We start from the raw sequence: 17,724 nt of genomic DNA on the forward strand, positions 1-17,724 counted from the left end.
TTCTAATGATCAACAAAGTGTGTGTATAATATCTGATCATTATTGGCATTTGGGGGGGGGGGAGGAGGGGGGTTTGGGGGGTGTCCTCGACAAAAAAAATTAGTTGGTCTACTGTTTTGGTTTTAACCCGTAAACAAGAATTTGATTTGAATGAATAATGTCTGAGTTTATCTAGGTGTTGTATGAGAAAGACAATACAAAAAAACCTATTCAAACCCCCCCTACTCTCACCTCTGCTGATGCAAACAAACTCACTCGTCCGCTCTGCACTCTGATACAATCTTTCCAGTTTGCGGCAAAATGCGGAACATCAGCGGAAATGATTCAATCCATATCACTGTGCCCAAGAATCACCCTCTCTCCTTTGATTGCCGCATCACGCTCAAGGCTGCTGTGGGCAAGTCATTGCTCTTGAACATCACATCCCTCAAGCTGAACAGCGGCGGGGATCTCCTGACCATTCGGGACGGTCCATCCGTGAGAAACAAAGTTCTGGCATCGCTGACGGAAGCTTCTGCAGGTGAGTGGATCATTTTCATTTTCTATTTTCATTTTCATTTTCCATTTTCATTACTTTATTGTCCCAGCGCTGGGAAATTTGGGTCTCTTCCTCCCATTGGAAAGCTAGCAGCAACAGAGTCGCATTACCCAGGTGTGTGTGTGTGTGTGTTTAGGTGTAATCAGCCACCTGCCCTTACAGCAGAATGACCGAGGTATTTTATGTTCCACAGTGGTGACACAGGTGTGGAACATGGATACCGTCTCTTGAGTCTGCACATAAAGTTGACCCGTGTCCGGTGTGAACACCTGTCTAAAACAACCTCTTTTTTTTGTCTCGGTCCCTGAGGGTGGTCGTTATCAACAGTTTCGGCTGTACCTGAACTGTAAGGCCCCTCCAATGAGAGGACACTCCAAAATAAAGATGTTTTCCGTTGTCCCTTGGTCTATAAACTTGACTGTAGTATACCTGCCAAGAGATTACATCTGCAATTGTAAAGGGGCACATTGGGCTGATGCCAAGGGTGTCCTTTCATCAAGGCTTTCACTGAACCTCTGTTTTAAAATCTGCAAAAATTGTTTAAAATGTGCCGGTCTTAATAGAGAGGGAGTGAAGGTTTAGTTTTGGTGCATGCATATTTGTGTGTGTGTGTGTGAGTGTGTGTGTGTGTGTGAGTGAGTGTGTGTGTGAGTGTGTGTGTGAGTGAGTGTGTGTGTGTGTGTGTGTGTGAGTGTGTGTGTGTGTGAGTGAGTGTGTGTGTGCGTGTGTGTGTGTGCGTGTGTGTGAGTGTGTGTGTGTGTGTGTGAGAGTGTGTGTGTGAGAGTGTGTGTGTGTGTGTGTGTGTGTGTGTGTGTGTGTGTGTGTGTGTGTGTGTGTGTGTGTGTGTGTGTGTGTGTGTGCTTACGTGCATGCGTGAATATACAGTGATACCTGCGACAAAAGGACACCCTTGGGACCAGTTAAAGTGTCCCTACATTGCAGGTGGCCTGTCATGACAGGTATATTTTGGTCAAGATAATAGATAAGGGGACTCCAGAAGCTGTCCTTTTATGGGAGGTGTCCACTCATCAGAGGGGCCTTACATCGCAGGTACCACTGTAGTTTGGCTTTTGATGTTGGTGCCTGTCGCTCTGTCGATGCATAGGAGTATGTGCGCACAAATGGATGCTGGCGCATGTCTGTCTGTCTGCACACAGATGAGTATATATATGCACTGGCATGAGAATTTTGTGTCTTGATGAATGCTGATGTCTGCCACAGGCTACATTCTACTGACCAGTGGTCAACAAGCCCTGGTGAGGCTGGAGATCGACGAACTGAGTGGTGTACGCAGTCTGGACATCGACGTCACTGACCTCAGTGAGTTAAATGTATTTTTCTTTTTTTTAAATTTCATAACAATTTTTATCCCATTGCTGGAATCATTTTTATATGGGTCGCTTCCTCCCTGTGGAAAACTAGTAGCAGCAAGAGGTGATGATCGATAATGTTGTTTTACGCCCTAACAGTGAAACGATTAGGGCAATTGTTTCCGGGTGTCACCTCGACTTTAGATAAAATACACAGGTGTGTGTGTGTGTTCAGGTATAATCAGCTACCTGCACTTATGGCAGAATTTATGAACGAGGTCTTTTACGAGCCACTGTGGTGATACGTGGGTGGGGCATGGATACTGTCTCTGCATGGTGATCAGCTCTTAAAGTTGATCCGTCCCGTCCCGCATTCGAACCTGCGACCCTAGGATCACAAGTCCAGTGCTTTATTTACCCCCTGAGCTGGGCCCCCCCCTCCTCCTCTCCTGCAGCAAGAGCGCCCTACCTGAGTTTTCTTGTAGCTTCTACCCTGCTTTTCATTTCTTAAGTCTGTTTAAGTTTCCTTTGAGGGCTAGCCATATTGATGGTGTTATATTTGATAACTTTAACGTGCCTGTCTTTCAACCTAGAAACGAAACAGGACATAATTATTTTATTTTGTATACAGTTACAGAATGAATGTTGATCAGAAATAACTGGCGGTTTGTTTTATGAGCTGTGGGAGAGTTTTGCAAACATTGCCGCTCATCAATGAAGGCAAGCAATCATTGATGGCATAGTGAAAAATTAGCTCTGATGTGTATTTTGTGCAGTGTTCACTTGATAGTACAATCTTTATTTTTTTAATATTTTTATTAGGGCAGCATGATCGCCTGCCTTTGCTGATCAGTGTGTATGTGTGTGTGCGTGCATGCGTGCGTGTGTACATGCGTGTGTTCATGTGTGTGTGTGTTAGTTTATGTGTGTGGGTGTGTTTCTGTGTGTGTTTCAGTCATGATTAATTTGGAACATTCACTGTCTATAATCTTTCAAATTCCTGATAAAGATAGATGTAGCTTCAGGTGGCTTCCCTTTCTTTTTCAGTGAGCTCTAACAACCTGTACTCAAATGGCAGCTTCAGCCTCACCCCTCCTGCAAAAAAGTTTCTTTCAAACACCCAGTACTACCTTCTGGAGGCTGAAGATACTCCTGGTTCTGTGGTGAGTTGCCTCCCTTGCTGTTCCAGGTCATGTTCAACCACAACCCTTTCTGGTTTGTTTTAGACGAGGCAGGCATGCACCTAAGCGGTTCGTTGCTATTGGCGTGGGTTTGAACCCAGGTATGGCCGGGATTTTTCTGTATTTCCCAGTCAAAATAACTGTCGGGTTAGTATGGGAGGTGGAAGAGTGCCAAAACCTCTGACAAACATTGGACGGGCCAATCGCTAGCGAGGGGTGTGCTCCTGTCCACATGTTTCCGATACACCCCTGGCTAGTGATAAGCTCCTCCAGTGTTTGTCAGAGGTTTTAGCATGGGTATTCACTCTTCTTCCACAACCCATGCATACTAACCGGACAGAGTTATTTTGACTCTGGAAAATACAGAAAAATCATACAAACCCGACGGAGTTATTTCCAAAAATCATCCATTGCGTGCATAAAGAGCAATGCGCGTGTTAAAGATCCTGAGTTCCCAGTTCTTCTTCTTCTTCTGCGTTCGATGTTGGTGGCCGTGTGAGTTCCCAGTAAAAGTCTAAGGACTTGAAAACACACTGATACCTAGCACGCACACTTTGGAAAATGGCGTCATGTGGCAGGGTGAAAAACGATGTTGCACACAAAATTCACCATGAGGCGACCATGACAGCTACGAAAAAACTCAGAAAGCAGAACAAGAACAAGTGTCGTAAGTCGAAATTACTACATTTAAGCCAAGCTGTCGAACTCACGAAATGAAACTGATCGTAGTGCATTTTTTCACCAAGACAATACAGCTTCCTCAATCCCTGCAACAAGGAAATCGCTCACTTTTCACATGCAAAACGAAGTGAAATTGACAAGCCAGAATAGCGCGGTAGCGTATTGCGTTAAGCAGAAAAGCCCGCTTTTCTGTATTATCTTAACTTTCTGAGCTTGTTTTTTTTATCCAAACATAACATACCTATATGTTTTTGAAATCAGGAAACAATACAGTATAAGATGAAATAATTTTTAGATCGATTACTTACATTTTAATTTTAATTAGCATTTTGAGATTTTTAATGACCAAATTTATTCATTAATTTTTAAGCTTTGAAGCTGAAATGCAATCCCATAGTCTGGGCTTCATCGAAGATTGCGTGGCTAAAATTTCAATCAATTTGATAAAAAAAAATGAGGGTGTGACAGTCCGGCCTCAACTTTCACAAAAAGCCGGATATGACGTCATCAAAGACATTTATCAAAAAAATGAAAAAAAATGTATGCGGATATCATACTCAGGAACTCTCATGTACAGTTTCATGAAGATCGGTCCAGTTTTCTCTGAATCGCTCTACACATGTATACACACAGACACAGACACACACACACACACACATACACCACGACCCTCGTTTCGATTCCCCCTCTATGTTAAAACATTATTAGTCAAAACTTGACTAAATGTAAAAACCTGTCCTGTTTCTTTCTCTTTGGTGCTATTTATAGTTCTGTTAAACTGATAGTGTTATTATTATATTTGTTGTCATTTCACATTCATTGCTTCTTTTTAGTCATTTAGTATTTGAGGAATTTATTTTGATACTCTGCCCTTTTTTTTTTTTTTAATATATTACTCACTTTTACAAATGACTCAAGCTATGTAAAGATTTTTCTTCTTATCGATCTATCAGACATGGGATTCTTCCTTAAATTTACGGAATTCCGTAAATTTTTAGGCTCCAGGGATCATTCTTGAGATTCGTGCAAATTCGCTGAGAAAATGTTGGGGTATATGTAGGTATATGCAGGGATCGCGTTTACGCACGATTTTTGCGTATTTGACGCATTTTAAAAGTCGTTGACGCGTTTTTTTTCGCCGCGCTGCGTAAGCCATACGCAAAAATATTGTAACTTTTTCTTGTCTTCACGCAGCGCTTTTGCTCTGACTTAATAATCACCCGATCCTGAAACTGACTATAGGGCTCGAGAAGTGACGACACACATGAAATCTGCGCGTCAAAACTAAAGTCCGTTTCTTTTTGCATCGAAGTATCGCAAACGAACGTGACGAGGGTATTACCAGATAATGTCTTGTCGGATAATGAAACAGACATTAGCTGCTCTCCCATCTCGCGCTTCCAAAAGGCGGAAAGTGTGTCTAGTCGTATTAGAGCGGGAAACAAACTCGCAAGGCCCGAAGGTTGGAGACAGCAGGGGTGTTATTCGACAGGCGTGCGCGGAGTTCGACAGGAAAACTCGCCGTATTTAGGTAAGGAGTGTCTTTAAGTCTTTCGTGCGTGTTTTGTTTGTGTCTGTACGTGTTTTCGTAGTACAGCAGTCCCTCTCATGAACGGACACCCTTGGGCCAAAGCAAAACTGTCCGTACATTGCAGGTGTCCGGTCACGGGAGGGGTGACCACACCACCCCCTCCCCCATACACTCACACAGAGACACACAAACAACAGGATTGAGTCTATGCTAATCACTTCTTGTGGCTACTAAACAATAACAACAAACTCCTAATACTTCTTCAAACGTTCTGTAAAAATGATTTGTATGAAAAGTGTTGAAAAGAAGAGATCAAATAAATCCTCATGGCAGTGAACACACTCACCATGCACTGACATACGAAAGCAGCCACACAAACACAGCACAGAGGAGCGTGTGCAGATGCTTTGCAAGAATAACCTTGAAAACCAGTTTGAATAAATAGCAGCAGATAGAGCTGCATGTCATAATCATGAAATTTATTTTCTTCTTGTCTGGCTTTATTGACTGCATGCCGATCATGTGGCATGGCAGTGACTTTTCACTCTTCAGTCGGAAATACACTGTACATAACACAGCTCCCACTCGATCTCCCTCACTAATGCCTACCCCAAGCCGTGACAGCTGATGCTTGGAAATTGTGTGGAAGAGTACACCTCTCTATTTTTCTCCAATGCTCTTCCTGCTGACATGTAGTGACACCAGACACCCCACAGAGGTTAGCCAGCTACCCCTCCACCCCCCCCCCCCCTCCCCTCTCTCACTCCCTCCAGCCATGTACTGTTTGGGGCTGTGACCAGAGAGACCAGCTGCACGTTCACTCAGAGCAAAACCAGTTGACTGTGTCGTAACTTTTGACAAAGCAAGACAACTGAAGGGTTCACAGATTAGGCAACCGATTCACTGGTCAAGGCTGAGGGGAAACAAGAGTATCTTGTCAATGAAAGAGGTTACACACAGACACACGATGCTGAGAACTGTGGCCGGGTTTTCACTCTCTTTCGCTCAGGACCTTCATCGACTGTGGTTTCTGTTGATTACGTCCAACAGACAAGAATAAAGAGCACAGTGCAGTTTCATGTTGGCATCTTCGCATACATGTACTCCACTCCTGACCAAAACTACCCCCCCCCCCTCCCTTCTGATGGGTACACGTGCACTCAAGTTATCAGTGACTGTCATCACGCCATTGCGGCTGTGATCTTTGTACCAAGAGCCGGACTGCTCTGTTATCGATTTTGTTGTGGTGAAAATTTGACGATGGTCTGTCCGTACATTGGAGGTATGACTTGCTGTTGGGACCGAAAATGAGTGTCCGCGTCCACGTTTTGCAGGTGTCCGTTTAAGGGGGGGGCAAATATAGAAGGAAAACACTCCGTGCCGAGCAAATGTGTCCGTACATGTCAGGTGTCCGCTCACGCCGGGGGCCGTACATTGCAGGGACTGCTGTACGCAAAAATATTGGTCCGTGACGCGTTTTTTTCGTTTCGTTGCGTATGACTTACGCGTTTTTGAGTCACTTGAGAAAAAGTGACTCTATGTAATCGGTCAGTGTTAGTCTGTCCGGCCGGCCGGCCGTCCGTAGACACCACCTTAACGTTGGACTTTTCTCGGAAACTATCAAAGCGATCGGGCTCATATTTTGTTTAGTCGTGACCTCCAATGACCTCTACACTTTAACGATGGTTTCGTTGACCTTTGACCTTTTTCAAGGTCACAGGTCAGCGTCAAAGGAAAAATTAGACATTTTATATCTTTGACAAAGTTCATCGGATGTGATTGAAACTTTGTAGGATTATTCTTTACATCAAAGTATTTACATCTGTAGCCTTTTACGAACGTTATCAGAAAAACAAGGGAGATAACTAGCCTTTTCTGTTCGGCAACACACACCTTAACGTTGGACTTTTCTCGGAAACTATCAAAGCGATCGGGCTCATATTTTGTTTAGTCGTGACCTCCAATGACCTCTACACTTTAACGATGGTTTCGTTGACCTTTGACCTTTTTCAAGGTCACAGGTCAGCGTCAAAGGAAAAATTAGACATTTTATATCTTTGACAAAGTTCATCGGATGTGATTGAAACTTTGTAGGATTATTCTTTACATCAAAGTATTTACATCTGTAGCCTTTTACGAACGTTATCAGAAAAACAAGGGAGATAACTAGCCTTTTCTGTTCGGCAACACACAACTTAACGTTGGGCTTTTCTCGGAAACTATAAAAGTGACCGGGCTCAAATTTTATGTGAACGTGACTCATTGTGTTGTGAATAGCAATTTCTTCCTGTCCATCTGATGCCTCATATAATATTCAGAACTGCGAAAGTGACTCGATCGAGCGTTTGCTCTTCTTGTTTAAAAAGCTAGCGCGATCCCTGTATATGTATATGTAGGTATATTTGGGGTATATGTAAGCTGAAATATGCATTTCAGGGCCATTTTTGTGTGTCTAAAACACTAAAAACCTTCAGCTTCTGGGGGCCTTCTGCAGCTCCCAGACCCCCACCTTCTTTTTCCTTAATTATCACTTTTTCTGAATCCCATGTCTGTCTATACAGCTTTTTTTTTTTTTTTTAAATTTTATTAAAAAATGTGCATGTTATGCCACAACCTGAATACAGTGGAGCCCCTGTTTATGAGCCCCTATTTTAAGATCTCCCCTCATAAAGACCCTAGTTTTTCAGATTTTCTGTTTGTAAAAATCTTCTAATTTACCTCCATTTTAAGACTAGAAGATTGAAGGTCTTACCCTACACAGTCCGGATGATGTGGGTCGTATATGACCCAGGAAGCACGGTGACGGTTAAAATGGGCGTTCCACTTTGGAAGATTTCTTCGAATACAATCATGATCCAAGACAAGTTTAACAAGCAATTTGTATTGTGTTGTGTGTGTGCAGGTTAAGTTTGATCTTGACGCAGAAGTAGCAAATAAGACGTACGACTACGTTGTCAGCGTTTACGATGGACCTCAACTTACCAGCCCCTTGCTAGTGGCTTTCAGGTACGTCAGATGACAGATGACGGGCGCAGTGGCGTAGTGAATAAGACATCGGCCTCCTAATCGGAAGGTCATTAGTTAAAATCCCAGCCGCTGCCACCTGGTGGGTTAAGGGTGGAGATTGTTTCGATCTCCCTGGTCAACTCATGTGCAGACCTGCTATTGCTGTATCCCCCTTCGTGTGTACAAGCAAGCACCAGACCAAGTGCGCACGGGAAAGATCCTGTAATCCATGTCAGAGTCCGTTGGGTTATAGAAACACGAAAATACCCAGCATGCTTCCCCCGAAATCGGCGTATGGCTGCCTGAATGGCGGGGTAAAAACGGTCATACACGTTCAAATCCACTCGTGCAAACACATGAGTGAACGTGGAAGTTAAATGAGTTTCAGCCCATAAACGAAGAAGAAGAGATGACAGTCATCACCATGGTACAGTCAAACCTGTCCTGGCTACTGACCACCTCTCTATAGTGACCGCCTGCCCACAACAACCACCTCCAAAATCCCCGACAAGTTTATTTCTCAGTAATTCACCATTTCCTTGGCCACCACCTGTCTATAACAAACACTTTTGGTCGGTCCCTGTGTGGTTGTTGATAGACGGGTCCGACTGTAATAATGACAATGATAGTATAACATAAGGATTTTGACAAAGCGCAGAAATCCAGGGAGACGCTGCTGGAAGCACTGTACAATCAAGGGGGGAAAAAGTAAAGTTGAACCTGTCTGTAACGAAAAGATTATGCGAAAAGATTATAGAGCGGAGGTAAAAAGTATCAAAAAGTCTTGAAAGGCGAAGGAACCCCACTGTGGATGGGTAATTTAGGATGTTGCTGTGCATTTGAGAGATCAAGACTGGAGAGAGACTGGAGGCCGGGCATAGCTCAGTTGGTAAAGCACTCATGGACTTGTGATCCTAAGGTTGCAGGTTTAAATCCCGGCAGGGATGGACACGGGTCAACTTTATGTGCAGACTCAGAAGGTATCCATGCCCCACTCCCGTGTCACCACAGTGGCACCTAAAAGACCTCGGTCATTCTGCCATAAGTGCAGGTGGCTGATTTCACCTAAACATGCACACACCTGGGTAACGTGACTCTTGTTGCTGCTAGCTTTCCACTGGGAGGAAGCGACCCGACTTTCCCAGCATTGGACGGGTAGCCTTTTCAGACCTTAGCATCTCAGACTGCGTCAATGCTTTATGTGATTCGGGTAAGTATATTAATCAAATGAAAATTTATTCTTAAAATTTTCGATAATAGAGGAAATGAAATGAAATGAAAATGAAAGACTATGATGATTATTGGCCTGTTGGATATTTCAGTTCTGGTGTGCGTGTCCCAGTGTTCTCCACGGGGAGTAGCATGCTGGTGGTGGCACAATTGGCCAATGGCTCTGAAGCTCTCAACGCCACCTTCGAGACGGCTGCCTCAAGTAAGGGGGCGGAATGGTGCTGTTTGTTTGTGTGTGTGTGCATGCGTGTGTGTGTGTGCATGTGTGTGTGTGTGTGTGTGTGTGTGTATATGTGTGTGTGTGTGTGTGTGTGTTTATGCAGCTTTTTGTTTCATAACTGAGGAATGGTGCAGTGTTTGTGTGTGTGTTTGTGAGTGGGTGTGTGTGTGTGTGCGTGCGAGGGTGTGTGCATGCTTGTGTGTGTATGAGAGAGAGTGTGTGTGTTTGTATGAGAGAGATTACTAATGCAGATTCTTTCAACTCCCTATATTCGGAGGTGTTATATAATATAGGTTTCACTGTCCGTTTGTCTGGTCTTTGATTAGATCTCTGGTTTTCTCATAACTGTACACTCATCCATTCTCTACCTATCAACACCAATAAGCTCCATAAGTTTACGGTGATGATATATTCATTGCAATCCCATGATGCTGCAGGCTGCGACCAGCTGATGTCAGGAAGGTACGGCACCTTCCGTGTGATGTTGTCGGCCAGCGACCCGGTCCCGCCCAAATGTCGTTGGACCATTGTCACCCCCATGTCAAAGGAGAAAACAGGTCAATGTCTGCTATTTTCACATTCTTCATCTTCTTCATTTATTGGCTGAAACTCCCACGTTCACTCGTGTTTGAACGAGTTGGTTTTTACGTGTATGACCGTTTTTACCCCACCATTCAGGCATCCATGCATAAGCCGCTTTCGGGGAATTTTCACATTCAATATTTGACACTGCTTTACCGGTTTGCTACCAGTAAATATTTGTTTACAAAACATTACCTATATTTACCTGAATTGACAACTTGCAGTGTGCCCTTGATGTGTAAATGAATACACCACACACGCACATAAAATAAATAAAGAAAGAAAAAGTTTTCAAGACTGAAGACTGAATTTTTCATTGTCCTCCTTATAACTTATCAATTAACCCGCCAAAATAAAACAAATGTTTGAAGTAAAGTTCTCGATTACCTTAAATATGTAGCTCACTCTTTGCTCACACAGCCACAGGAACAATCCTGGTGCAGCTGCCGGGTCTCAAGCTGGACAAGAATGCCACAGTGTCCGTCTACAGCGGCGTCGAGAAGACTGGGACCAAGGTGGCTCAGCTGACCGCTGCCAACAACGCCATGCCTGGTCGCATCCTTCCCAATATTGCTCTCCCTGCTTCCAAGTGGGCGCAGTAAGTTGTTTGTTTGTTAGTGAATTATTGTGACACGTTGTGGAAATTAAAGTCACAGAGAATTTTTTTTAAATCAAATTCAAAATATGAACATGTCAAAATTAAACATAACCAAACAATAATAATAATACGAGAATTTATAACGCGCACATATCTCACCACAAGGCGACTCAAGGCGCACTCATACACATTTTTTCGCATTAACAACTCAAGCACACTCATATACACTTACGCATAAATTACATGCAGATGACAAGGCAACAACACAAACAGTGACACGGCACTCAAAAGTAAGCATGAAAAAGAAAAGAAAACCAAACCATTTTAAATACACGAATAGGTTGTGGAAGATGTATTCAAGACTAGAGTACAGGTCGCCCAGTGTTATCATTGAATAAACATATTATTTCACAAACTGCCATTTTGTTTTTCAATTCGCAGAATAAACATTTGATATAATGCTGTAGTGTTTGTTTGTTGTTTTTTTTTTTTTTTTTTTTTTTTAACTCATAACTATTTTCAGACATGTTGGAGTCAAGTTGGGACTATAGGCAATTCTATGTTTGAAGCTTTGAATGGAACAACAACATTCAACTCTCTGTCACTTGCTGCATGCAAGTTTTAGTTCTCCAGTTGAGAATTTTACACTCTGAAACATGAGAATAACAAATTTAAAGAAAGGTTTATTCTTAAAACATTTAATCATAGAAAAAATGACATTCACAAGTCATTCACAAGTACATTCTCTAAGTGCTTTTAGACCAGGGTTTACCCTGGAAGAAAAAGACAATGGGACATTGATGATATGAGAATTTGCCAGTGTATCCGGTTAGTGTGTGTTTGTCTGTGTTTCGATCGATCTCGCTTCTGTTGACAGTTTCCACAGAGGTAATCGCGCAAGCACAGATAGTTCGCAGAATTGGTTGAATACTAATGAATTACATTTTAAAAGCAAATCATATTGCATTTTACAAACTCGCAAGTTGCTCGGCTTGGCGCGTGTTTTTGCCTAGCTCATTCCGAACATTGTACTCCCGTGAAAAGTGTACCCCACGCGGGTTAGGGGGAAGAATTTACCCGATGCTCTCCAGCATGTCGTAAGAGGTGACTAACGGATTCTGTTTCTCCTTTTACCCTTGTTAATCTCACTTTGGGCTTGCAGTGTTTTAGATGAGTCAACATATGTACAGTGGAACCCCCCTTTTAAGACCTCCAAAAATCTGAGAAAATCAGGTCTTACAAAGGAGGGAGTCTTAAAATGGGGGTAATTTTACAGAGGTTATGAACAGAAAGTCTAAGAAAACAGGGTCTTAAAAAGGAGGGAGTCTTAAATTGGGGGGTCTTAAAAGGGGGGTTCCACAGTCTTAGTTATTGTTTTAGGAGTTGATTTGTGTATTTACTAGTGTGGTTATTATTTTTTCCAGGCTTGTGTTCTCAGCACCCAGTGGCACCAAGAACCTGACAGTGAATGTTCAAGCGACCTACCGGGTGTATGATACATGTGAGAATATTCTTTCACTTTTCCTCACTGTTGATATTATTGATTGTGCGTCGAGTATGACGACTGTACATAAGGTGTTGTCCTGTTTATCCATGGCTGTTGTATGTGTTCATAATTTTTCACTTTCAGAATTGATGGACGGCAATCTAACACACGAACACAAAAACAACAACAAAAAGTTATTGGAAGTGTTCAATTTTAAGACGAAATTAACATTCACAAGTTTGTCTGCGTACTGGTCTTGGAAGGATATACAATAACAAGAGGCGAAGCCTTCAAGGCTCACGTAAGAAATCGACAAACAATAACACAAACTCAATCACTCCGTGACACACACACACACACACGCACGCACGCATGCACCAAGAACACACGCACGCACGCACGCACGCATGCCGTACGCACACACACATACAGACACACACACACATACACACACACACACACACACACACACACCCAGAAACAGCATAGGTGAAACTGTGCAAGAAAGCGAGACACTAGATCTAGATCTGTCTGTCTGCATGTAGCCTACTTACAGGGACACGACTGCCAACTAGTCTCGGCCCGCTCAAAATAATAATGACCGAGACTTTCAGTACTTCCTTCGCGTGACGTCTAACCCTCTTTCGTCATAATGTGACGTCAATGTAATGTGACGTCTTCAAATGTTGTCAATGTAATGTGACGTCTTCAAATGTTAGAGTTTCTACCACAGACATACACACGCAAGCACGCACAGACAGACAAAGTTACGATCGCATAGGCTACACTTACGTGAGCCAAAAATCAACAGAAAAACAACTAAGTACAGTAACATAGCATTCTAATGAACTCTATTGTCACTGTGACAGCCATTGTGTGCCATACTATAGTAATAATAATGATAATAATACATGTAACGATAATAATAAGGAACACTTATTAATCGCCCTTTTTCACCGGAGCGATCTACAATAGCAAACTGCACACATACACACATTCACGTATGCGCACACTCCCGCTTAGACACACACACTCTCTCTCTCTCTCTCTCTCTCTCTCTCTCTCTCTCTCTCTCTCTCTCTCTCTCTCTCTCTCTCTCTTTTTCTCTCTCTCGCTCTCTCTCTCGTTCTCTCTTTCTCTCTCTCTCTCTCTCTCTCTCTCTCTCTCTCTCTCTCTCTCTCTCTCTCTCTCTCTCTCTCTCTCTCTCTCTCTCTCTCTCTCTCTCTCTCTCTCTGAAAGAATTATGGACTGTGACACATGACCTTTGCTTATGCAGTGTGTGGAGGGGACCTAAGCGCCAACAAATCCCCGGGCCGCCTCGTATCACCAGGCTTCCCTAACCTGTACCCCCTCAACTCTGCTTGCGAGTGGACTTTCCCACCCTCCAAAAAAGACAGTCTACTCTTCTTCAACTTCGCCAGCCTCCAGCTGGCCGGAAACCACTTCCTTCAAATCACCGAGCAGACCAACGGGAAGACCACAGTAAACGCAACGTACGGAGGGACGAAGCCTGTGCCAAACCTGTTGTACAAAACTAAAACCAATGCGACCAGCAGGGTGGTGTTTGCTACGCAGCCCAAGAACGGAAGCGGTCTGTCCATGGAGGTCGCTCAAGGCTTTGACGTGGAGTACTGGGAATTGAGTGAGTTTGATCAATTTATACAGCTTTTTATTTTTCTCCTTTTTTTTCGTTTTTAGTTGGGTTGGAAGAGATCAAATGCACTCAAAGAATACAGCACTAAGGGCTTCTGAAGAGTTTTCTCTTTTTTTCTTTTCTTTCGTTTATTCATGTTATCAGGTGAGTTAATTCTTCTCTGTGACAGGAGAGAAGGAGGAGAAAAAAAAGGGGATGGGGGGATGTAGGAGACAATAATTATTTGCTTCATAGGCCATGCAAAATCAGTGTAGGGGCTGAGGAAAATTCTTTTGTAGCAAACAGATCAGTGAGACGATTGAGACTTAAAGAGGAGGTATGTTTTTCAGTGAGGTAATTACCATTTGTCAGCGACTTGTGCACACGTGTGCCTTGTCAGCAGTGTCATTAGGTGCACATACAAAAAAGTGAAGGCTTAGAAATATTAGATGCACATGCATACTCACATTAATGATCATGCGCACACACACACACACACCCACAAAGACACACACACAGAGATTTAGGCTCACCTGCATACAGTTGCACATGAATAGACAATACTCATGCGCTCTCTCTCTCTCTCTCTCTCTCTCTCTCTCTCTCTCTCTCTCTCTCTCTCTCTCTCTCTCTCTCTCTCTCTCTCTCTCTCTCTTTCTTTCTCTCTCTCTCTCTCTCTCTCTCTCTCTCTCTCACTCCCCCCCCCCCCCCCTCTCTCTCTCTCTCCTTAACCACAGGACCTTACCCGACTTTACTCTGAAGATTAGGCCATACTTTGATTCCTCTGAACAACTATCTCAGTCATCATTGAAGTAAACTAAACTCCATCAACAGCTTGTGGAGACAACCTTACAGCGGAAAACCAGACCTTCAACACCCCTGGCTTCCCCAAGGCCTTGGGTGCTGGCAATGCCTCCCTGTGTGTGTGGATCATCAGTCTGCCTCCCAAAACCAAAGAGGGTGGCGTCAATATTGTGAAGATGAACATCAATGTGACGAACGATGGAAAAGTTTCGGAGTATGCATTTTGGCGTGTTTTTTGTGCTTCTCTTCTCTCTTTTAAGCTTTCTCCTGGCACATGAGAGAATAACATGCATTGAAATGAACAAGCGACTTTCATCGTCAAATCAAATTTCAAAGGATGAAAGTGGCTTGTTCATTTCAATGCTTGTTATTCTCTCAGGTGCCAGGAGAAAGGTTCTGTATAACTCTGGCTTACTCCATTACGCATGTCGTATGCATATAAAGCGCTTACTTCCCTTTGGTTATTTGATCTCTAAACAACGCTCTGCCTCATTTCATTTAAGATTCTTCTCTCTTTTGTTTTTCTTTTGAAGGAGTTTATGTTAGTGATGATTATGTCCTGTGTGTGTGTAAGTTTGTGTGTGTGTGTTTGTGTGTGTATGTGCGCACAGAGTGTATCAGTGTCAGTGTGTATGTGTGTGTGTGTGTGTGTGTGTGTGTGTGTGTGTAAGTTAGTATAAATGCTGTGTACAGTCTTTATGATTGTGCAAGACTACGTTTTAATGCAGGTAAATCCCATTGATAAACTGGTGCTTTTTGCAGACAAGGTCTTCTGTAAAAACTTTCACATGTATCACCTGATACATTTGGTTTAAGTGTGTTTAATTCATTTTCTTTGTACACACATTTCAGACAAAAAACCACATATAGAACGATAACAAGCAGACTGCTTATGGACACGTTTTAAAAATGATAAGGAATACACATTCACGATTACAAAACATGGCGAACAAGTGATAACTTCAACACTTAACTTTCATGATAAAATGATCTCATTATTATTTTATATAGATGAAAAGGAAGAGAGAGAGAGTGGAAGAGAGAGAGTGTATGCCAGATACATTTCTGGGTGATTGTATTAAAATGCAACTTTTTACTTTTTGTCAGGAATGACACGATCAAGATGTATGATGGAAACTCCTTGGGCATGCCTCGTCTGAACTTTGACTCGACCAGTGGCAATGCTACGTACTCCCGCCACAATACCATAATCATCGTCTTCAACAGTTCAGCTGCCACTGCAAGCGGTTTTGCCCTTAAAGTCGACTATACCACCTACAGTAAGTCTGCCTGTCTGTCTGTCTGTCTGCTGTTTGCAGCGTCTGTCTGTCTGTCTGTCTGTCTGTCTGTCTGTCTGTCTGTCTGTCGTTCAGGCTGGTTCTATTAGACTGTCCAGCTGTCTGCGATTGAATGATTGGTATAAAAGATGTACAGTAAATCATTGGTATGCTTGCAGTATGTAAGAAGACCAACCAAGATTTTGTATAAAAGGTTGGTTTATAATGGTAGTCCATTAAAAATCAGTTGAGAAATGGTCACAAAAAAAGAATATCAGTCTGGATAGGACAACTGTCTTTTCACAAGTAATAAAAAAACTATTGATACTAGATTGCGGTGGCTACAGTACAGAATTTTATACAGAATTATTCCAAGAAGGTGTCTGTTGTTTTTGAAAAAAATTGTAGACTCTTCACTGTGTTTTTTTCTGTAAAGAGGAAGACAGTTTGGACCATTTTGTCTGGGATTGTCCTACAGTACAGACTTTATTGAGGGACTTTTTAAAGTGGCTGCAGGAAAGTTTTTCACACTGTGCACAGTTGATTTTATCAAAGGAATTGATTATGTTTGGCTGTAAAGAGGCTGTACATACAGACAGGGTTTCTGATTTGTTCTTGTTGCTAGCAAAATATTTAGAATAGAAAAATATAACGCATTAATTAGTAGCAACATTCAACCATTTCTATGTCGAATGGAACCATTATAATGGAGCATTTTTGATTGATCCAAGTTTTTTTGTCTCCTATTATTAGTGTCCAGTTTAAATGCCTTTTCTGCCACAAGCCATTTTTATTTTTTTATGTTTCTTAGTTGAACCTGCATTCAATAACGATTACTCGGACCACCACCACCATCTCTCTGTCTGTCTCTCTGTCTCTGTCTCTCTCTGTCTCTCTCTGTCTCTCTCTCTCTCTCTCTCCATCTCTCTCTCTCTCTCTCTCTCTCTGTCTCTCTCTCTCTATCTCTCTATCTCTCTCTGTGTCTCTCTCTCTCTCTCTCTGTCTCTCTCTCTCTCTCTCTGTCTCTCTCTCTCTCTCACTCTCTGTGTCTCTCTCTCTCTCTCACTCTCTGTGTCTCTCTCTCTCTCTGTTTCTCTCTGTGTGTCTCTCTCTCTGTGTCTCTCTCTGTCTCTGTCTCTCTCTCTCTCTCTCTCTCTCTCTTTCTCTCTCTCTCTTCTCCTTGCACCCCTTACCTGTTCACACACCTTCACCCACATAAATGTATGTTAAATGTAAGTATATTGTATGTACGTGTCAATGTATATTTGTAAACATGTGTTTATATACACACCAAGGACTACTATTAGTAGTAGTCCTTGATACACACACAAAATTTTAAAAAAACACCAACTTGTGCGAAACAATGTGTGCATTTAGGTATATCTATCTGCAGTATTCCTTTAAAATGTGGTGTTACTCTCAATTGATACATCATTGTTACACTTGCAGCGTGTAACTCGAGCTACCTTTGCGGCAACGGTGAATGCATTCACCCCGGCTGGGTTTGCAATGGGGTAGACGACTGTGGGGACAACACTGATGAGAAGAACTGTGTATTCCATCCCACCACCACTCCCACCCCGGCAGCTTCCACCGGCAGCACTGGCGGTAGGCGTTGCAATGGTTTTGACTCACTTGAGCAATCAA

The 17,724-nt window shown here is 42.7% G+C and overlaps 1 protein-coding gene across 2 annotated transcripts in view; it reads left to right on the forward strand.

The window, feature by feature from the left end:
• LOC138948864 (cubilin-like) overlaps positions 1–17,724 on the forward strand; it is a 73,594-nt gene that overhangs the window by 47,575 nt on the left and 8,295 nt on the right. For both annotated transcript variants that reach the window (XM_070320493.1, XM_070320494.1), the window contains exons 8-19: positions 290–520; positions 1,760–1,858; positions 2,896–3,011; positions 8,144–8,247; positions 9,570–9,679; positions 10,135–10,254; positions 10,700–10,877; positions 12,302–12,378; positions 13,640–14,005; positions 14,831–15,014; positions 15,908–16,080; positions 17,527–17,685. In XM_070320493.1, coding sequence (XP_070176594.1) covers positions 290–520; positions 1,760–1,858; positions 2,896–3,011; positions 8,144–8,247; positions 9,570–9,679; positions 10,135–10,254; positions 10,700–10,877; positions 12,302–12,378; positions 13,640–14,005; positions 14,831–15,014; positions 15,908–16,080; positions 17,527–17,685 — 1,917 coding nt within the window. The remainder of the gene's footprint in view (positions 1–289; positions 521–1,759; positions 1,859–2,895; positions 3,012–8,143; positions 8,248–9,569; positions 9,680–10,134; positions 10,255–10,699; positions 10,878–12,301; positions 12,379–13,639; positions 14,006–14,830; positions 15,015–15,907; positions 16,081–17,526; positions 17,686–17,724) is intronic.

The sequence above is a fragment of the Littorina saxatilis genome, linkage group LG15, assembly GCF_037325665.1.
Source record: "Littorina saxatilis isolate snail1 linkage group LG15, US_GU_Lsax_2.0, whole genome shotgun sequence".
Lineage (NCBI taxonomy): Eukaryota > Metazoa > Mollusca > Gastropoda > Littorinimorpha > Littorinidae > Littorina > Littorina saxatilis.